Source organism: Vanellus vanellus (genome assembly GCF_965231255.1).
Source record: "Vanellus vanellus genome assembly, chromosome: 2".
Taxonomy (NCBI): Eukaryota; Metazoa; Chordata; class Aves; order Charadriiformes; family Charadriidae; genus Vanellus; species Vanellus vanellus.
Genome location: NC_138906.1, coordinates 23,550,729 through 23,574,151, shown reverse-complemented (window position 1 = coordinate 23,574,151; position 23,423 = coordinate 23,550,729). Strand labels below are relative to the sequence as shown.

Genomic DNA, 23,423 nt, shown 5'->3' with positions numbered 1-23,423 from the left:
CGCTGAGTCCATGAAGGTCTGACTCATTTTGTGAGTCCAAAAGCAGAGTCTGTGTTGGCTTCACTTGTGCTTCTTGTCATCTGAGGTTTCTGTAGGCATCGTGCAACCCTTTCATCACTGACAAATTTAGCTGTCTTGAGGGGTGGGAGTTTTTGTGTGCATTTGTAAGTCTGTTTCTAAGTAACCTTTCAAACACCAAAGCCAAAGTGTACTTTGATTCTGACAGTGTGGGCAATTGGGAAAACAAAAATCTGAGTCCTGAGCCAGTCTTGTCTAGGGTGGGCAGCTTTTTGGCCCCAAACTCTTCCTTCTGACTATCCAGATCTCTCATTGAAAATCAGTGCAAAGTCTAAGATTTCCTTGTGTACTAATCGTGAGGCCTGCCACAGAAACCCAAGCAGAATTGTTGCTTTTATCCTTACAGTCTTACACTGAAGGACTTCTTGTGGAGGCCCATAAACCCCTGAAGGAATTCAGGGATGGGCTGGCGTGCTGCCAGCTTGCATGGTAATACGTTAATGGATACCACTGCAGTCTGGCCAGCAGGCTGTAATGTGATGTCTGTGTGCAGAACCTGGATGGGTATATTTAATATATCATCTGCTTCCCCAGGGTGATGTACTACCGGTGGCATTTTGTAAATCAATTCATGGACATAAGCAAAGCCATTCTCTGTGCTTGGAGAATTCCTGCAGCATTTTAAAAAGACACACTTATAAATAAAATGTAATAAATTTAGTCTCCTAATATGTTTTAAGCATATTTAATTACTACAAATACAGAAGAGAGTAAAACTAGAAACAGGGTAAACTTTTTTTTTCCTCCTATGATAAGCTAATAAAAAAAGAGGATGACCAGCTGAGCGCAAGCAACAATTATCTAAAGCGGTATTCCCAGATCGAGAAAAAGGATATTATGGCACATCCCTGGAATGCTACTGTGGTTTAAAAAATAAAAAAGGGACATATCCTGTTACCACCAGAAGGAAATGAAACAGTTCTCAGGACCAGATGCCATATTAATTACTGTACTCATTTGATAATATCCACATACAAGGGTGCAATGGTATTTTAACCACCCTGAGCCTAATTGCTGAAAGAGTCTGGCCTGCTTAAGTACACCGGCAGTAAGCAAGCAAGGAAGTGATTTATTCCAAAGAGGAGCTCTGTCCTCCCCTGCAGCAGAACGAAGACTATTGTTGTTATCAGGCAGTCGTTTGCCCTCATGAGATGTTCTTTTGCATGAACCCAATAATAATTCCATCCTTGCCTACAAACCAAAAGGGTGAGACTCAAAGAGAGAGCTTTGAAACTTGTCTTGCTGCACGACACAATTTTACTATCTGCTTATCAGGCTAGTGGCGTCTTCCAAAAGGCTGGACAAAGTCTTCCCTGTACTTATTAAAAGCAGATGCTAAACAGACCAGTCTTCAAGGGACAGTTGTACTTTCTGAGGAGAAGAAAATAGAGGGACATTGTCACTGAAGAACAGAAAGATCAGTGGTTTTCAAATGATATTTTTCTTGGATAAGAAAGGAGCAAATATCAGTCCTACTGCAAGACTGATCTTCAGGGCGGCAGTAACATGACATTCTCCTTACTTATAAAATAGCTTTGCCTCTGTGGGGATTATGTTCTGTCATACTAAATAAGAAGGTAATTAATCATTAAAGATGGGGAGTTAAATATATGCTTGTTCAGCTAATAAGCTGGTGAATGTAGAGGAAGGAATGACATTTCTATGTCATTGTCTGCAATATCTCACTGGCTACAGCCTGATGACTCCTCTAGAAAGACTAATGTTAGGCTATTAAGCCAAACCACAGCACACAATATAATTTAAAGACCATCCAATCTAATTACAGTTAGTGCAGCATCACTAGGAAACAGTCTGTTAATTGGTATGCCTTGTATCATATCATTGCCACTTCTGTACATGTCTTTATCAGAAGCAATTCATCTCACATGCTTGAAACTTCACTGTAAAACTTCCAAAATGTCACACATCCTGTGAGCATTACTAGCAACAAGCCAACATCCTCTGACAGGCCATGAAACACTGCACGCTGCTTATTTGTTGAGAAAGTGCTCGCAGGAGATTCATGCTAGAGACTGACATAAAAACCTGCAGTTTTGCCTCCCTCCCACTCTGGCCCTTCTCAATTTTTGACACCTATGCACAGGGGCAGAAAATTGCCACCAAGTCAGAAAACAGGGCTTTTTCCTTCCTACTTGACACAGGTATAAATAGTTGTACGTGCTGAAGAGGCGGAGTTACAGGCCCTGCCCAGGCCAGACTGAGTCAGAGTCACTCAAGGCTCCCTACAGAGCCGGAATGCTGCTCACCATGAGTAACACCAGCCAGCTGCTGCAAAGGGCGGTCTGGCTCACAAGAAGCATCCCATGATCAAAGGAGAAAGGAAATAGGTAATGCAATACATGGCTGACTTCTCATTGTACAGCTGTGACTGCATTTCAGTCTGGGATAGCCATGCACTGTACTTGCACTTATTTGTGCTCTTTGTACATCTGACTATCTTTTTCCTTGTCCTGTTTTTGAAACTTTTATTTGTTCTAAGTGATGATAGTGTCTTTGGTAACTGAAAACGACTAGGAATACCTGTGTGTAGAAACGTTTGGTTTTGTCGTTATTCTACATACTTAATTTCTGACTCAAATGTGGGCTAAGCCAGGGAGCAAATAGCAAATTAATATATTCTGTGTATATCAGACTGAAATAGTCACAGGGCAAAATGCTCCTCTTGTATACTATGTGTGGGTTTGGGTCAGAAGTATAAGTCATAATTAAATACGAAGCTGAAGTCCTTTTCCAGCATGGAGACTGGGACCAAAATGAAAGCATCCAGCAGGACAAGTCCAGCAGTACTCGGGAATGCAGCTTGCTCAGTCTAGCTGCCCCCACCCCAACAAGCACTGTGATTTTCTCCTTCAGAATTCAGAAAGATTTAAATAAAAATCAAAGCTCTAGTTTGAAACAGTTGCAATGTCATAAAAGTATGTCCACATGCATTAAATGTTTCCCCCACTGACTTTTAAAAGCAGCTCTGCTTTTTTTTTTTTTTTTTTGCAACTGCCATTTCTTGATTGTACTCCACTCAGGCAGGCTAGCTCTCTGCCATAACACCTCTGCAACATTTAAGCTTGTCCTTCTCCATCACTTATCACTTTCCCATACTCCCTCTACCACCACAACTGTGATCATCACCTGATCCAACCTAAAGGCTAGGCTAACTTTTGTCCTTCCTATCCCCAGGCTCCTAACAAGTAGCATCAAATATTGTCACCGAGCCTGCCATCTGCTAGCTGCCACAGAGCATCAGGCTACTACTGTTAGGGCTGCCACAGAGCTAAGAAGACAAGTAGGGTATTGCTACCTGCTGCAAGGGGCTGAGGTTGGAGACCTGCTGCCACCAAACCCAAAAGGAGATGGGAAAGGGGGGAACCTAAAAGCTCCTGAGGAAAAAGAGCATTTGCTCTGCACCAGTGGCCACTCCGGTTTGTGAGTGCAGCTACATGGAAACTGCCTGAGCAGCCGTTTCCCATTTCCTCCAAGAAAATGGTGAAAGTCTCTGGCACGTGGTTCCATGCACCACCCACTTGGACTACTGTGAACAGGATTATACCTCTGTTTTCCCAGTGTTATACTCAGCCAGGGCACCAGAGCTTTCCCTTTTTAGACCTTTTTGCAATAAAAGAATCTCAAAACTAGCATATGACAGAAAAGTCATTTATCTTAGCTGAACAGCTATGAGTTGGGGGTTTTTTTGTTAACCTTTTTTCCAATTTGCAGTGGCGTCAGACTCCACATGGATTTCAGACAGAGAAGTCCCAAATATCTGCAGTCTGCCTAGAAAGTGAACTGCACGCTTGTTCCAGATTATTCCCCCTTTGCCCTACACCACAGAGCACTCACAGCCTTGCCAACACGCTCCCCTTTCGCAAGACACAGGGTGGGAGCAAACACTATTCCCTAGCTGGTTCAACCTTGCTCTCTTTTTTTACACTATGGCATATATTTGTGCAGCATGCAACAACCAAATGAGAACATCTTTTCCAAGTGGTATTTCTTAATGGCATTTGGAGAACAATTTATAAGCAATGTCACATGAATTGCAAATTAAAGCCTCCTTAACACACTTCCATGACTCTGTTTTTCCCTTGCATTTTCCCTTTTATACCTCTTTCAGAATGCATTTTCTTTGATTGGAAGCACTGAAAAATTGTTAAAACAAGGAGTGCAAGTACTTTTCTGCTCCCTTTCCTGTCTCCTTACTCCCTCTGATATGTTTTATTTCTGTTCTTTTAAGTGCTTTGGACCAGGTCCTTGCCTCTGGCACTATTCCTCCAGCCCTGATTTACATCTAGAATAGCGTCTTCTGGCAAGTCTCTTGCTCCTCACTGGCTGGCCACTGTGTGCAGGGCTCCTGCTTTTCATGGATCAAGGGCTTAAGCATCTTGAGACTAGCACCGGCCTCTCCGCTTGGCTCCAATGTTTCCTTTTCAGCCTCTTCACAAAATGAACCAGGGTTTAATAGTTAGTTCTCAATAAAGTGATCCCTTGTTTATTTTCTTCACATGTCTATTCTTTCTTTCCATTCCTGGCCACAAAGAGAAGAGAGCTGGAAGAACACCACTTTTGTCAGTTTATTACCAGTTTTGAGCTGTGAATGCTGGCATAGTAATGAGGTAGAGGGAGCAAGGGAGGACTTCTAGAGGGAACAGATTAGCCCATCACCAGGACTGTTGCTGGACCTTCTGCAAGACCCCAGTGTAAGTATCCCCAGAAATGTGGGCACTATTCCTTAGCCCTCTCCTTGGCTGTAAGTAGTCTTCTCTAACACTCCTCTAAATTTCAGTTCCTCTTGTGCAAAACCTAAGTAGAGCACAGAGGCTACTTGCTGGCATCCTGTACAAGGGTGAAATCTGAAGGATGGATTAGTTCAGCAAAACAGCAAAATTGTAGGCAGGAGATTATAATCCTCAGTATAGTAGTAATCATGACTACACTCTACTTCCCACAGTATGGGGTATAAAACTGAGAGAAAATATCTTTTCAGTTGTCCTAGAAATAATTTTTTTTTTAGGAAATGAAAATAAAGGATACTTGGCTTTAGGTTGAATGGATGGTTTTATTTGGCTAAAAATGTCTCATTTTGTTTGTGGGTAAATTCAGTTTCTTTCAGTACCTTTAAAGAAGCAGATTAATTATGAAATGGAAAATATAAACAGGAGACAGCAACCCTTCCTTTGAAAACATCGAAATAATACATTCTTAAGTTTTTGAAAATTCCCCACTCTTCAGATAAAAACAAGAGGGATATAATTGGGATCATCGCCTTTTTGCAATCCAATTACTAATCTCAGGATTTCTTCTTCTTAACTTGAAGCTGGAATCATGATATCTCTCTTCACCCAGGAGTGAGTGCCAGCGCATCTAATCTAAGGTGGTAGCTAGACTCTCTGTAGAAAATCTAGGCACCTGCAAAGTGATTCATCCTCCCTATTGCAGACACCTGTCTTAAGGTAGGAAGAAGTGCTCTCTGGCAATGCTTCACTCCTTACTGATCGCAGAGGAAATAGGGACAAATTGTTTGGATTTAACATGTGAGTTTTAATGGCTAAATTTAGATAAGATAAGTTTCCCCTTTGTCTTCTGCACCCTAATTGTTTTTCTTCATTGGCAAAGACCTGATATTTCTTGTTTTTTGAATCTGGGTACATACCTTCAGGAAGTCACGGTCACAGTCAGATCCATCTTCTAAATCAAAGGCTGTGAAGCTATAGCTGAGTGTGTTCCCCTTTGTAGTTTGGATAGTCCAGTTGCAGTGCTCATTTAATGGGTAATTATTTGGAAAATTTAAACTTTCCAATATGCCGTGGCTACGATTAACAGTCAACACTTCGTGGCAAACTGAAAAAAGGGATGATAAATTATATTTTTGCAGTGCTTATTAATCCAGCATCTCAAAAAATTACTAATTGAAATTAATGATACCATTACAAGGTAAGAAATATTTTTATTCACAGATAAGAGAAATCGTGCAGAAAGAGAATTGTGACATATGGAGAACATATTGCATATGTTGCAAACAAAATCCAGACTTTCCAAACTTGAATCCTTCAGCTCTATTATGCCCTTCTTTTCTGACACTTGCAGACTCATCAGTATATGTAGTACATATATTTTTGGTAGTTTTTCTTTAATTCTAAATATATGGTTAGTCCTGAAACACATTTTCTTCTACTTCTTTTTTAACTAATAATAGAAATTTGCCCTGTCACTTGAAACAATTTGGGGAGGGTCCTCAACAAAGATTGGCTAATGGATTAAAGGGGTTTATTTCAGCAAACTGGCAAAAAAAAAAATTATAATCCCTGGGTAAAAAAAAACAAATGGAAGATACACTACTTGTATTGGATTTTCTAGCTCCAGGAGCTGGAAGTCATCATTAAATTCTTTAATTTCTTTAAAAAGGAGCCATGATTTTCCTTGTGACTCATCCAATAACGCCCTAGCATAAGCACTGGACACTCACCTGGAACAATGAGAGCTTTCCTTGAAGATCAGAGAGAATGAAAAAGAAACTAAACTAGAGAAAGAGTGAAATTACAATTATGGCATTAGCTCAGTGAGCCTCATTTTCCTGTATCCAACGTTCACTAAGGACAGAAAATATCAATGTGGGCAATCCCTTGTCTGGCGACAGCACACAATGTGTATTGGGAGCAGACCAGTGTAATGCACAGAGAAGAAATAGGCATGAGGCAGGGAGCAGGGCAGGCTGTTTGCTTTGCACAGCAAATTTGCAGTGTTTGAACAGCAGAAAGAGCTGAGATTCACTTGCAAAACTCTTCTATTGTCTGTCACTATGGATAATACACCTACCTCCTGCAACTTTTTTTTTTATTCTTTCCAAATGATTTACAGAGGTCTGTTTTTAGGACTTCAAAATGCTCAGGATACAGCTGAAGGTCAGGGTCAGGTGGAGTGGAGCTTGTCTACAAAGCTACACTGAAGCATACAACTGTTTGAAAGGACAGCATGAAGAGCACAAAATGGATTTTGAAGAATGCAAGATGGGTAAAAGCTACCACCCTCTGCCATCAGGATTTTATTAGAAAGATATCAGACAGAAAGGTGCCTTTGAACGTTAACTTGATACCATGTTTTCCCTTGCAATGTTTTCCAATTCATCATTACATTTCTTTCATGTACACGTAAATGCATCTATCACCTAATCATCCTTATTTTATACCACTGCTTCCTACATAATTTTAGCTTTTGGGCAAGCCATTGAAAGCTTTCTCTGATGCATCTTCAGGAATTAAATATGAATGTAAAATGTAGATCATATTATCTGATTGCTCAGGTTCTACATCTGAGTGCTTTCAAAGTGCTCTTTCTGTTTAATTAATGAAAGGGGGGGAACCCTCTTCTAATATATCGGCTTGACTTTGCAATCTGAAAAATACATGGTAGATGAATCTGTGATATCTTTAAGGATAATTGTTCTTCTATTCTAATTATTGCATGCACCATGTGTGGATGAATAGCTTTGGTTTTTTGTAATCCATATATTATTGTCCAAACCTAGGAAAACTTAATGTCTATAAAACTACAGCAACCCCTATCACTTGAGCATGTCATATTCAGGGTACACAAAGATGACTGCAAATTATTTTGTATGTGGTGAAATTCTGTACCTTCCAATGTGCATTTAACCACATATGCTAGAGTGTGTAAGGACAAAAGTAATATGAATTGAATACCGGGATGGTATTCAAGGTTATGACTGGGAACAAAATAGTTTGTCATGTATCCTCTTGGATTTTTCTCCAAATGTTATTATTCTGATATTTCTGGGGTAGAACTATTTCACAGAAAAAGGTTTGCAAGAAAAATGTGACCCTTGCCATAAGATATAAAAAATGAAACTTCTTGAAGTTTTCCAGGTAGGTTAAATGATCCTAAGTGCACCCACAATGATTCAGGGTGGCTGAGGGTAACTCACTTATCCTTTGCCATCCTGCCTCACAAGCAGTTAGAAGAGCAGGGAAGCTTGTTCTATCTGCCTTCTCTGTTAAGAAGTCAGGAGACTGGCTGAGCAGAAGAGCAAGAACAGTCCAAACTACCCTGTTATGGACTTCCAGCACTTGTTATTCTGAGTAAATCAGGAGTGGTAAGTGCCACTGGTGCAGGTTATAGAAGTAGAACCATCTCACCAGCTTTCTTCTAGAGAGGGGATAACCTTCATCACAGGTAGATGGGCAGATAATTTTTAGCTCTCTGTGTTCTGCAACTGTAGCAGACTAGAGAATGTCAGTCAATAATATGCTCTAAAATTGTCCTCTGCTTGTGAATAGGCAAGATCATGGGCTGTTAGAAGCGGTTTCAGGAACAAGCTGAACTGTAGAAGCATGTTTTTCTCATCTTCTTTTACTTACTTACCCTGTTTGTATTTGGCTAAAAACCCTCCACCTCGCAGACTGCTATCTGTCCTTAGTTTTACATACATGCTGTCTCCACTGGAATGGATGAGTTCTGGTATCTGATTCCCACAAAATTTACCTAGTTGTTTAGCATTGCTGCTGTTGCCATCATATACCTTCAAAAAAAGAAAAAAAAAAGAATTTAATAAAGCTGATGGCGTTACAAACTCAAGTAATTCCCCCCTGACAAATGTCTGCTTAGGGAATTGTTACTGGATATACAAGAGGTTAAATTCTATTTCTGCTTAAAGGAAGCCTGGCAGGCATTTCAGAAACAAGAAAATCAGTGGAAAAACAGGAAGACAGTAACTGAATACTGGTGGATTTTGAGGGTCTTACTCACCAGGAGGGGAAAACTGGAGTTGCACTCCATTTCAACTCTATTAAAAATATTCAAATAATTTATGCAACTATTCAAATATGAAATTTGGGATTAACAATAGGGTTATTGACACTGTTGTGTCTCTTTCCCTGTAATTTACTAAGAGAGCATACTAAGGCCTTGGTCCAAAACACAGCAAAGATATAAAGATATAGACAGATTCTTGTTTCAGTGGCCTTTCTAGCTAGACATAAATGCTTTTCTTACCAGCAGCTACACAGACACTGCTGCCTTACCTGTCAATGCTCTGCGATATGAAGATAGCGTGTCAGCATGGACCCTTCCTATTCTGGGTCTGTGCACTTACAAACATTTGAAGACCAGAGCCATGTGTTTTCCCTTGCCCATGTACTCATCACACTCAGCTGCCTACTATGGAGCAAAGTATCAGAGGGTTCATACCGCAAGGTAATCAAAGTTGCACTTTGGGTGATACTCTAGATGGAAGTGTTCGAACTGGATTTCAAATGGGGTTCCTCTGTTTCCTCTGAGCAACCAGTAGCACTCTGAATTGTGGTAATATGGCATAGGGTAGTTGGGAGACATGAAGATACCAGAAGCTGTTGTCAAAGTCCCACCACAACCTGAAAAAGGCAAAGAAAAAAACCCAACATTTAACACCTAGAATAGTAGAGAATTACATATGATGTGTGAGATTCACACTACTGACCTCCTTCACATGCCCTGACCATCTTCAGCAATGCCCCAAAAATCTGCATTTAGCCAACAGTGTTGTAAGCAGGAGAGAGCCCATAGCACCTAGAAATATTAACTATCTAATTTGAAGAGTGCTCCTGATAGATGGTTAATCTTCAAGTAGAAACCTCTCCATTAAATTCTTGGTTCCTGCTTTCCTAAACATACGAGAAAGTTGATGCTACATTATATTTAGGGAATAGTATTCCTTCCCTGTGTAGAAAAAAGAAAGCCCAAGGATCAAGAAAGTTGCATACTTGAGCTTAACAACATGAATATATGTTGCTATATAATCAGAAGACAGATTTTAGAATATGGAAAGCAGAAAAGATGTGGGGGTAAAGGTGAGAAATTAAATACAAATGAAAGATCAAAAATGAGAGGTGTAAAATGGTCTTATACTTGATGCGATCATTTTACCTGTTGATGTACCATCCCATTCTGCTGAAAATCCCTTTCTTGTGCCAAATATGTCACTTACAAACTTTATCCACAGCTTGTTACCATGAGACATTATAACAGGAGGCAGGTCTGTACCACAGTATTTTCCAAGAGGAGGAGAAGTTTCGTAGCCTCCATCTCTAGAACAACAAAGAAAAACCTTGGATCAAAGAGGGAAAGCATGAGAAATATTAACAAATCAAAATTCTCGGGATTCTTTCAGGCCTGGGAAAGACTAATCCTGGCTCTTCATCTTCCACAGCAATACAGCTACCAAATACTGGAGGGATCCTGCTATTTGCAGTAAAAGTCCTACCACAAGCACCTGCTTGCTGGGTATGTCCAGTCTCTCATCTCAGCAGCCTTTCCAGAGTCTGCCAATACAATGACAGACTCAAGAATTGTCTCAAGTAGACTTGGTGCTGCAAAGGCAGGACCTTCTCTGTATTCTACAAAGTGGAAATCATTGGTGTAACCAAAGGTAATTTTACAATTTGAAGAAATAACAGTTTGCTCACTTCTCACTCTTTAGCCTGGCACAAAACCAGATGAGCTGACCCTATTAAAAAAGAATGTTTATTTGCCACCACACAAATGGGAAACCACGTCTCAGAACTGATATGATGCATGTTTTGAAATATTTTCTTAGCCTTCAGAATTGTTTCTACAACCACTTATTTCCTATTTTTAAACTAAGTAATATTTCTAGAAATATTGGCTAATACTGTAAATAGGATGCACATCTAATGTTTTGGTTTGCTACCTGCACATCTCATGGGAATAAAAAAGACAGTGACAACCAACTTATCAATTGTTTTCTAACCTTTAAGCACTTCCATATTACAAATACACTACACGTCATCAGGACAATAATAAATACATTAGGAAGAAGTTTTTCACCTTGAGGGTGGTAAGACACTGGAACAGGTTGCCCAGAGAGGTTGTTGAGGCCCCATCCCTGGAGGTGTTCAAGGCCAGGCTGGTCGTGGCCTTGGGCAACCTGGTCTAGTGAGAGGTGTCCCTGCCTATGGCAGGGGGGTTGGAACTCGATGATCTTCAAGGTCCTTTCCAACTAAACCATTCTATGATCTATCTATGGATGTGATCTTGATATGATGCTTTTTAAGTGGACAGTAATACTTTCAATTACATTTTCACAGGTTTATACCTGCTTTTGAGAGAAATTTCTACTTAGACCTTGCCACTCTGTTTTCTTGTCATCCTCCCAGCTTAAACTGCTTGCCACTGTCTCAGGTTACTGGCAGTTGAAGAACTGTGACAGGACCTCCCCTCACTTGCATTTCAGCCTCTGCAGCCGTGGTCAGATGAACAATTTTCTTAGTTGACTGAATGCAGTTTATCAGAGGACACCTCAGGACACGAAACCAGAGTGCCACCTCACCTAAGACTTATCTGGCTACCCCAGTTAACGGTATCAGGTTTGATAAGGCATTCTGGAAATCCAGTTATGGCAGCAGAAATGTGCTGAGTTGCACTTAGCTATGTTCTGGCCGTATCCTAAAACCTGTTTAATGCTGCTGAGCTCTTCACAGTGACAACAGAGTTATATTTATGCAATAAATGAATGTTTTCAGTTCTTGAGGTGAAAAAGGAGAAAAAAAAACTGTTATAATTCAGGTCTACTCCAAATTAAGATGTTAACTGTTAAAATAAAGTTAGATTAAATTTAATCTCTGATTGCTGTTTTAAAATGAAAAAATGAAACACTTAGAAAATATTGAAAAAGCCTTTCAGGTTTTCATAACATTCTCCAGTTTGTGTGTACAGCTGAAAACAACCAGCTAATTCAGCAGTAATTCAGAACCTCAATATGGGACCTTCAGCAAGGAGCTTTTTGTTTGGTTCTAAAATATAAGACACTACTTACCAAGGTATAATCCATACAGACTATATCTGATATAATGTTCAGAATGAGTTTTATCATGGTGCTCATTGAGGTCATGGAAACTCATGGCATGCTCAAAATGAAAAAACACACTGGCATTCTGTAGATCTGGTTCATCTAGAGAGCTGGCTCATGAGGACAGAAATGGGTGCACTGACGCTGCAAAGTGCAAATCCCATACATTAACACAGCAGAAAGGACATGCACTTGGCACAGCTGTATTGTAAGCATGCAGCTAACTTTCCTGCAAATATTACTTTCTTCTACCTGTCTCTGTCCTGTAAAATTTACTAGAAATCACCATGCTAATATCCCGAGTTTAATGGTGATCCCAGTATCGACAAATATTGCAGATTATGTACATGTTCCTAGTGCTGCATCATAGAATAGCTCCTGTTTAAACATGATAAACATAAAACAGAATATAGAATCATAGAACAGTTGGAAGGGACCTTCAAAGGTCATCTAGTCCAATCTCCCCTGCAATGAGCAGGGACATCTTCAACTAGATTAGGTTGCTCAGAGCCCCATCCAACCTGACCCTGAATGTTTCCAGGGATGGTTCATCGACCACCTCTCTGGGCAACATGTTGCAGTGTTTCACCACCATCAGTGTAAAAAATTTCTTCCTTATATTTAGTGCAAAACTTCTCTCTTTTAGTTTAAAACCATTTCCCCTTGTCCTATCGCAACAGGCCCTGCTAAAGAGTTTGTCCCATCTTTCTTATAAACCCACTTTAAGTACTGAAAGACCACAATAAAGTCTCCCCGGAGCCTTCTGTCTCCAGGCTGAACAACCCCAACTCTCTCAGCCTGTCCTCATACAAGAGGTATTCCATCCCTCTGACAATTTTTGTGGCTCTCCTCTGGACCCACTCCAACAGGTCTATGTCTTTCCTGTGCTGAGGGCTCCAGAGCTGGACACCATACTCCAGGTGGGGTCTCACTAGAGTAGAGGGGCAGAATCACCTCCCTTGACCTGCTGGCCACACTTCTTTTGACGCAGCCCAGGATACAGTTGGGGTTCTGGGCTGCGAGCACACATTGTTGGCTCATGTTGAGCTTCTCATCTACCAGCACCCCCAAGTCCTTCTCAGCAAGGCTGCTCTCAATCCCTTCATCCGTCATCCTGTATTGATACCAGGGGTTGCCCCAACCCAGGTGCAGGACCCTGCACTTGGCCTTGCTGAACCTCATGAGGTTTACACAGGCCCACTTCTCAAGCTTGTTCAGGTCTCTGGATGCCATCAGGCATATCAACCACACCCCTCATCTTGGTGTCGTCCACAAACTTGCTGAGGGCGCACTCAATCCCACTGTCTACGTCACTGATGAAGACATAAAAAAGTACTGGTCCTAATACAGACCCCTGAAGTACATCACTTGTCACCAATCTCCATCTGAACATTGAGATGCCACCCTCTGGATGTGACCATCCAAACAATTCCTCGTCCACCAAACAGACCACCCATCAGATCCATGTCTCCGATTTAGAGAGCAGGATGTTGTGGGAGACTGTGTCAAAGGCCTTACAGAAGTCCAGATAGATGACATCCGTAGCTCTTCCCTTGTCCACTGATGTAGTCACTTCATCACAGAAGGCCACTAGGTTAGTCAGGCAGGACTTGCCCTTGGTGAAGCCATGCTGGCTGTCTTGATTCACCTCCATGTCCTCCATGCGCCTCAGCATAGCTTTTAGGAAGATCTGTTCTAAGATCTTCCCAGGCACAGAGTTGAGGCTGACAGGTTGCTCATTCCCAGGGTCCTCCTTTTTAAAAATGGGTGCAATATTTCTCTTTTTCCAGTCACAGGGGACTGCACCTGACTGCCATGACTTTTCAAATATCATGGAGAAAATGTCACAAAACAGGCAATAAAATTATTTGTTTCTGCACTAAGGAAAACAACCAGAATGCAGTGCATAGGAACACAGTTCACATACTCCACTTGCTCTGAGAACTGGAATTTATCAAGTGGGAAAGCTGACAATGGAGTAGGATGGGAGAAGAAAAAGGTAGCCTTTAAAGTTCAGTGGTAGGTCCTTTTCCCACATTGACAGCACAGGTGTATAGTTACAACTATAGCTTCTGAACATGCCTAAGTGGATTTGGACAACTTCCATGGTTATCAGTAATAAGGACAAGAGAAATAATTAGGCTTGCCTGATTTCTACATAATCCTCTGTACAGCGTTTATTCCCTTCCAAGGTGAAGTTGGTGAAGCGCAGCATGATCTGTCTGTTTATCCCCACTGTGATGGTGTATATGCACTCCGTCCGGACAGGGTAGTTATTGGGATAGTTTGGAGATGTTAGTACACCAGTTTCAGTATTGTAGTCGTGTGAGCACACTTTAAAAAGAAAAGAAACAAGTATGAATTAATTTAATAGGTATGCTAAATTAACAGGAAATTTCTATTTCCAACAGATAGAGGAGCAAACATCCTGTGCTCCTGTGCGTTATAACTCTTCCTGGACACATCTTACTGTTGAATGTCTTCACTATAAACTAAAACCAGAATCCATCTTTTTCATGGGATTTCTTATATGTGAGTTGATTTGTTCAGCTTTTACCAGAACACTGTGTCTGTAATAAATAGGCAACATAAGAGTAGTTCCAGCTGCCTAAGTTGGCTTTGACTTAAAACCCAGGTCAGCAGAGAAGGTAACTGAAAGGGATGTCTTGATCAACACAAAAGGTAGGATTCCCAAATTTCTGAAAAGCAGTGTTGGTGGAAACTGAACGCAGTCTCTCGATATGAGGAGATACTGTATTGTTCTCAGGCATTTCCTACAATCAAACCTGGGAGATGGGGATTTATATATAAATTTCTTTTCCTGTTTTCTGGGCATAAGTGACAATCAGTTGGAAAATAGTATAATCCTTAGATTGTGAGGACAAAGCAGTTCTATTAAGGTCTTATGCTAAAATCAGCTACACCAATTCTTCTGTAAGCACTGTAGAAGCATCTTGGTATTATGAGCTGGAAAGAAGAAAATAGTGTGGACTAATGCTGAGCCAGAACCTGAGCAATAATTAAAAAGAAGCTCTTTGAAAAGCACAGGCATAAGGACTAGGAACAAAAATATCTGCTATATAATGCTACATGAGACTTATTTTGGAGAGAAGAATTCTCATGTATTAGTTGATCACAGTCTGAGTAAGGTTTGTGATCTGGCTGCAAAAAGGGCAAGAAGAAATTTGATCCGTGTCAGGTATTTTCAGTCAAAACAGGGGAATCTCGATGTCAATGCACATGGTGACATGTCACCTGGAAAAAATGTGGATTACCATGGTCACTGATGTTCTGGAAATCAAATGAGAACAAGTAAGACAGAGGTTATAGAGACAGCAGGAAATTAGTAGGTTAGTAGGCAAGAGACACTAGAAGAGTTTAACTTGTTTAGCTTAGCAAGTGCAAGAGAAAAAGAAAGAGATGAACATCAAGAAGCATGAAGAAAAGAAAAATAGAATACACTGTCAATGACAGTACAAGCTTTGAAGTTAAAAACTGTCCATGAATATGGATACACAGAAATTAGGAGAAAGTTTCTATCAGGAAGTGAGTTTCTAGAGCCAACCAACATAACAAATGCAGAAAGGGGAAAAAAAAGTCCACTGTTTTTTAAGATACGGTTTGATTCATTTAATTAAGACGGGGATCACATTATGTAGCTCTTGGCAAAAAAATAAAGGGCGGGCATAAAATTGTGGGCTGGGTGTGATCATTCTGGCTCATTCTGGTCCTCCATTCCTCTATTTCAGGTCCTACATGTTGCAAATATAAGAAATGTAATTAGATTTCTCAAATGCTTTCTGTCAAATAGGCAGGGTTAGACTAATTATAAAGTACAACTGAAAGAGCAAGCAAAATATTATGATTGACTTTACACTCATTTAAGCTGATTGCCACAGATCTCTGAAACCTGTTTTCTAACATAGCACAGCTACAGTATACTAATACTTCTGCTTAGCACTTCAATACGCATAATAATTTAGGGAGATAGGATGAAATTACAGTTCAGGCCCTCCATGTCTAAGGTTGGTCGTTTCTACATCTGTTCTCTAACGATTCTAACTACTAAACCACTTTTGCTTTTAGTGGTTTCTTTTTTAGTGGTGTCTTTTTTAATAGTTGTTTTTTTGCATTCTTGGTCACCTGGAAGGCCTCTGTTGAAAATGTTTACTGTGGGATAAATACACCCAAAGCTAGCTACCAGACTTGTATTCTGAATTCGTCACAAGGAGAACAAAGAAATACGATGCAGAAACAGGCCAATAATTTTCTGCCATTGGGTTGTACATTGTCTTGACAAGTCAAAAAGTTTTCATGTGCTAGTTTACCCAAAGTCATGATCTATTAAAGTCTTTATCCAGAATTTTAGTCATTTGTGTGTTTCATCACAGATATGTTCTAATGTATGCGTATAACAATCAGGTTAGTCCTGGTCATGTTAAAAACCTTGTGCTGCCTTATAAATCCTTATAATGCCCTTGCTGTACTGCCAGCTGCCGTGTTTCGTGATATGTAGGGCTTATCATCAAACCTCAGATCCTTAAGTCATATGATTTCTTGAGAACCCTGCCTGCAGGGTTAGAAAACTGACTTAGAAACGTGACCCAAGTTTTTTCCAATGGCTCACTACATAAAAAGCAATAAAATATTAAACTTAAAACGTGTGTATATTTATTAGGTTACATATTTTTAACTAATTATTTCCTCCTGATTTTGGAAGGGTAGGTGCCTGATCATGCACATTTAATGGTTAGAGCTGTTGCAGTACTGCTATTCCTTATTCACTCAGAGGCTGAGATCATAAATACTAGCTTTCAGCCTGGAGAATATTAAAATTGATGTACTAGATAAGGGCCCTTAGAGTAAAATTAGCAACACGGAAGCCAAAATATTTTTATCAGCCCTTTTAAGAACAATTTCCACAGAATTTTCCAGGTTCCCTCCCTCACCAAAGTTTGCTTTCTTGGGAGTAATCCATACAGAAACTCATATCTGAAGTGTGCTATTTTAAACTGGATGCTGTATACTGCTCTACACATAACAATCTTCTTTGTGAGCTAAGGGGAATAAATACAGAAGGTGGAGCAGTGAATGCCTTAGAAATGTCAGACTTCTGGCTACAGTGAAATATATACAAGTGTAGACACTGCTATGATGATTAGGAAAAGCATAAATGAACCCACGTTTTGTGTCAGCCACCTCTCTTCTGGTAACTGGACTCATTTGTTGTGTTTTACTTTCAGCAGGAGAGCTGGCACTCCCTTTATGCACTCACCTCACTAACACAGCATTTGAGGGTGTGCTTAGGCAGTAATAGTTCCTGCAGTGAAAACTGTTAGCAAAGTTAGCAGGAAAAAAGTACTTTGACTGCTTTGCCAAAGTTCAGAATGCAGTCTAACTCCATAATGCGATTATTATACGTGCGGAAAAAGTACAAATTCAGTTTAGTTTGAAGACACTTATTGCAGCTCATGAAAAACAGAAGGCAGCAACTGTCAAGGACAATCACACATCTTGCCTTGCCAATGTGTGAGGTTTTTGAAAGCTATTCAATCTGCTTTCTGATATTGGTACTGAATGTGTTTGCTCTTCTGAAAAAAATGCCATAAAGGGCAGTAACCAACTGTAATAGCCAACAGCAGAGAAAAATGCCAGCTTTTGTACCACTCACTCACGATTGCATACTGCAGAAAATGATATCCATGTCTTTTCCCATAAAGAGATATTCATCAGTTGGCACAATTGTAATTAATCAATAATAAAACTGTAATGACGTATGTCAAATGGCAGTTTCTTTCTTTCGATCTCACTCTGCCAAAGGAAAACTGGGATCCCCAACAATTAGACTTTTACGTAACACTATGCTTAGGAAAAAAAGGAAGAAACTATCACATGAAGTATATGCCTCTCCACAGGCAATGGAAAAGCACATCTGCACTTCAGGGCCTTCTGTTACTGCTGCTGGCAGACGCTAACAGGCTTAACTTTTACCAAGAAGGCACACAAAGGTCCTTTGTACCGTTTCAGACTCAAACTCCTTAGGAACGCTAGGTACAGCTGTTCAAAAAGAATCTCTGACTCTCTTCTGCTGATTTACACACAAACACACATACTCTAGGGTCGTATACACATATATAGACATACATAGGCAGACTAATAACCTGATCAAACATAACCAAGTTACAGTGGCCTAAAAAATTGTCAGTTGCCAGCTGATTAAACCTTTTTCCTGAGACTCAGGATGAGCTGAGCAGATGCCCAAGATGCATGCAGGACTTCAGCTTTATTTTCTGTCTTAGCTCAGCCTTATTCAACCATGCCCTGTATCTCTGCATGCACATATTTGTCAGACACTACTTTCCATTCTTGTCTTTGCTCATTCAGCTGAAGAGAAAAGTCAGGCAATATCCTCCTAATAATTACTGGGTTCGGTCAGCAAGATGGGAACTGAGATCTCAACTTGTACTCAGCGATCAAAAAAGGAGACACGCAAATCTATATAAAACTTTCAGGTACACTTTTAAGTCCAGGGGTTCACAAATGTTTTTCTTCCTTTCCTCATCTTTCTCAAACTCTGACTTCTCCAGACAGTCATTGTCATCTAACATATACCACACAATGCAGCTATTTAAAACCAAGTTACACCTCTTGATAAATAATATCATTCACAATTCAGGATGATAAGGAGGAAAAATATTATCTTTCACCAAAGGCAAAGAAAGACCAGGAATAAAACTCTATCAGGAAGGCAATCTGCTAAAAACCTTGTTAAGGCTGACTTTTCTCAGCAGAAAGGATGAAATGAAGCCTCTATAAAGAAACAAACAAATGAGAAAAAGAAAGAGAGAAAGAAAGAAAAAGACAAGGAAAAAGACAGAGAGAAAGAGAAAGAAAAAGAAAAAGAAAAAAATCCCCCACACACACTTCAAAGTGAAACAAATTAATTCCCTCTTACTTGTGAAGAAGTGAAGGACAATAAAATATTCCTACTGGAAAATTGTGGCCTGGATCTTTCAAGACCCTGAAGAACACTTCCAGGAAAGACTGAGCCATTTCAAAGATTTTTCAATACTTTTACATGGCTCCTTAGTGTTGTGGTCAGCCAAGATGGGCAAAAGAAAACCCTAAAATTTATCATAACACTTATATGGCTCTTGTGACATTTGTCTATCTGGTATTTGAGACCTGGACTCTAGGACATAAATACAAATATTACTCTGCTTTCCATGTGACTTTCTCCTTTAAAAGACAGAGAGATGGTCAAGAACTAAGCATCTGAGGTACAGAGATAGTTTAAATGCACAATATACATTTTAAAAAACTGAGTATCATGTAGGCATGTTTGGTTGAAGAATTACCATTTGTATTGCTGCCATATAAGCTATTCACAGCTAGTAGCTGGCAGACTGCTAAAACAATTGTTTGGACTTTATGGACCATGGCCATGGCTGTATCTCATGGCATTCAAATTTTTTTACAGGAAATGTAACTTTGCCATTATTTTCAGGCTACTTTTCAACTAATTAATATATTCACAGATAAACCATGCTACAAAACCATTGTTTGCTAAGATGCATGGAGAAGAAAATTAGTTTTGTTTTGCATAAAAATATTTTTTCACTTCTACTTATCCTTTTTTTTTACTCCCATTTATTCTTTTAGCGGGGATAATCTTGTCCATCTTTTCAATAGCTCATTCTCTGTAAAGTAACTCCAGGCAAAAGCCTATTGAAATGTCTAATAGGAACCAGAACAGTTTTGACCAGTTCTGATATTGGTTACGCTCTAGCTGGCTAAGAAAACAGAGCTCAAAATATGAAGGAATCTTATTGCATAAGAAACATTATTAGAACCATATTTTCCTTAGTAGAAAAATGAAAATAAGCAGCAGATGTAAAGAAAGAAAATCCATAGCTTGGGTAAATCCCTCAGATACACACACGTTTGCCTTCTCTCAGGCCACAGCAGCTTCAAAACACTGTATTCTTACTAAAAAATGAAAGGTACCAGTCCAGTATTTATGACAACTTTATAGTACTGCTATGCTTGTGCTGGGATAAAAAGAAAGAAATCTCTGTAAGAAAAAAGATCATAGTTTCAACTTCTCTTTAAGTTTACTATTCCCAGTTTCAGTAACTATCTGCTACTTTGCCATACTATAGTGGTTGAAAAGAAAAAACATTTATTCTAGAGGTCATAGTTCTAGGTTTGAGTGAGATAAATTGAGAGTTATCCCAGTTTGGCTGAAATGTAGTTATATCATCTGTGTTAATTATGGGAAAAGAAAATCATACATGTTGTTTAGAGTTTGGATGGGGATATTATATAGTTCTAATTTTATATAAACATTTTATACAGTTTCTAGCTGTTAATAGCACTGACAAGAAAACAGACTTGCATTTTTAAGGCATAGTTTGAAATGATTCCAGAGTCAGTGTCGATGCGGTTTGAACCTCACATGATGCATATAGCAGTGATTTGGATGAAAGATGAGAAAGTCCAGCCACCATGGTGGTGGTAAGGGAGGGTAATATGGAAGAGAGAAGGCAGAATAATGAAGCTGGACAGAAAATATTGGGGTTTGTCAGCACTGAGATAACTAACAAAACTAGAGAAACAGATAGGGTTACACAGAGACAGAAATATAGATTAACATTGAACAAAGAATATTTTGATCTTGATGAACTGTGAGAAGAGCTGCTATAAGAACAGTTAGGAAGGAATCAAATCTATCTATTAAATACTAATCTGAGGTAAAGTAAAAGAAACAACATCACATTAACAAGCAACAATCATATTTACAGAAGTTTGCAGCTGCAGAAACAGGCTCATAAAAGACTTTCTTGATAAGTCTGGTAATTCCACAATTTCTCACCAGTAAGAACTCAGTTTTCAAGCTAGAGAGTCTTTCTTTGAAAGATTTTTTAAAGTAGAACTTGGGGTTTGGCCTATTATTTTCTAACAAATAGGAATTTCCTCCTTGGAATAGTTCTCATTAAATCTTAATTGTTTTTATTGGCTTTTTGGTTTTCATGCCAGATAACTCAAGTATGAATGAAGGCAGCTGAGAAAATGGATTATTTGGATTTATAAGTTATCTGGTAGTGAATAAAAACACAGTAGCAAAATCTGTACTGGTCTCGCCTACACACGTGCTTGAGAGATGAAATAATAGCCAAATTTTCCAAGCTGTCACCAAGAAAGCAGTTATTTTTCACAATGTAGAAATTGGAAGTTTTGCTGGTTTTAAACAGGTTGGAGAAACTCAGAAAGTGGAAAAAATAAAATTATTAAAGAAACTAAGAGCAAACAATGAGCAGCCATTGCTAGTTTATGGCTGCATAGAGGAGTACTATGAATTTCTGGTATTCATCTAATAAATCCCTTGGAGCCTGTACTCACACACACAAACCACCTAGAAACTGCTTAATGACAGAAACACAAATAACCTAGCTACACATGTAATCTCATTTTTACTTTATTTCATTGTCCCACTCTACCTCTTCTGTGGTTTAATTCTGCTAGGCAGAACCTGTCCCTCTACCCACATAAATCGTCTTCTACTACAGATCTGTGTTTGGCATTGAGGAGAGCAATAGCAGACACATTCTATTTGGTCTGTGAAACTGGTAGTTACAGTCTTTAACCAAAAGGCTGCTTTTTCAGGTGCAGTTCAGTCACTAAAATGCTCTCAGTGCTGGAGAGATGTGCAAACACTGGATGACATATGGTGGGTCCAGCATAGTTTAAAAACACAGATGTGCCCCTACCCTGGAAGACCTTCAAATCAATTAGAATTCTGAGTAATTTCTCAGTTTTTCTCTGCTCTAGGGGAACAAACTAATGGAACAAAGTCATTGTTCTCTTCAATAAACTTTTCCCCACTGATGTTTGTCTTGTCCACTTAAAAGGAGATACTTAAAGAACAGATTTAAGGTGTAACAGAAGCCTTGAACTGTGCTGGAGACAGAAACATTGCATTCTCTTAATGAAAAAAAAAAAAAAAAAACAAAAACAAACTGGCTTGTGTTTTCAGGTTATTTTGCTGCTTTATCAAATTTCACTCTATATGGCCTTTCTCTGCTCATCATCAATATTGCACCTAATAGAGACTAAATTCATTTTTATGGCACCTGAGAGTTCAAGTGAGTTGTCCACGATTGCTAAGCTTCCCAGATCACACATACTCAGCTCTGAACGGACAAAGCAAATTCAGAAGATACTTTTCTTAAATAATTCATGCAGTTCTGCCATCTCAGCTCTTACTGGCTTTTTAAAGAAAACAGCAGTGTTGATTACTGAAATTGCTTTCTGCTTTCCTAGGTAGGAAGAATCTTGTGAATCAAGCAGGATAAATAAGAAAGGGTAGAAGAGGCACCAGGCAGTCTTCTGCTAACACAGAAAATAATGTTTCTGTTTCTTGTAGGGGTTATTTACAGTGACAGATGAAAACACTTAATTTGTATAATGAACAGACTGACATATTACCTTTTGACGCATTCAGGGAGATATAATTAGCTGAGAAGCCCTCAGATGCAATGCTGTGATCAGTCACGAAGTACAACATCATCGTGTTGCCACCACTAGTGAGAGACGGTGGAACTGATCTTCCACAGTACCTGCAGCAAAGAGATACCCCAAATTGAATGGCAGGGCTTTATGAAGCATCTATATTACTGAAAGAGGATTCAGCTTTCCTGAGTAGCTTGAAGAGTTACACATACACAAATCTCTCCTTTGGATGATACGGATCCCAGCCATATACCCTGTATCATAGGGCTAAATAGCACACTATGTGTACAGGGGTATAAATCTAACTTGCCTGGAGAAACTGTTCATCAAGCTGTCACATTCTCATTGAAATTAGCCTATGCTGTACCTACAGCATATTATGTTCTTTTGTAGCAGTCGAAGTGGCTAGACAAAGACAAACGTTGCAAAACACTCTCCATTATGAGAGTCGTTTGCTCCATATTTTCCAAAATACTGTCATGTCAGCCAACAACTTTATAGTCTGTAGCCGCAGCTGGATACGGTTCCTAAGTAGTTCATATTTTCTTGAACTCTAGGATGGCAAGAAAACCCTGTGTACACCCAACTGGAGAAGGCGAAAAAAAGAAATTATTCTTCCCTAAGATAAAATCATGTATCAGGAGAAAGTTAAAACAAAATCCTATAAAATGCAGACTTCAGATTAGTTTTTGCTGAGATCCAAATGCACAACCTTTTACGTAATCTTTCTTTCACTTCTGCAAGTGTTTCAAATCATGTCTTTACCTGGGCACAGGTATATTAATGCTTTTGAACTTATTTCCCATAAATCAAAATGTTAATGGAGCTGGACAATGCCAGCTATTGAAACCTGCTCTTAAAAAGCTGTCCTCTTGACACAAGTTATTTTCTCCCAGTATACTATTTATTCAATGTGTTTCTTATTCCATGGTCAAAGAAAGCAAGCTGCCTTTACTATGCT

The 23,423-nt window shown here is 39.4% G+C and overlaps 1 protein-coding gene across 1 annotated transcript in view; it reads right to left on the bottom strand.

Moving 5' to 3' along the window:
- Positions 1 to 23,423, bottom strand: part of CUBN (cubilin) — a gene marked incomplete at its 5' end in the record, with an annotated part of 146,083 nt that overhangs the window by 96,221 nt on the left and 26,439 nt on the right. Inside the window, 6 exons of the mRNA XM_082479884.1 lie at positions 5,744 to 5,931; positions 8,470 to 8,626; positions 9,295 to 9,476; positions 10,009 to 10,169; positions 14,098 to 14,284; positions 22,439 to 22,569. Of these exons, the coding sequence (XP_082336010.1) occupies positions 5,744 to 5,931; positions 8,470 to 8,626; positions 9,295 to 9,476; positions 10,009 to 10,169; positions 14,098 to 14,284; positions 22,439 to 22,569 (1,006 nt within the window). The remainder of the gene's footprint in view (positions 1 to 5,743; positions 5,932 to 8,469; positions 8,627 to 9,294; positions 9,477 to 10,008; positions 10,170 to 14,097; positions 14,285 to 22,438; positions 22,570 to 23,423) is intronic.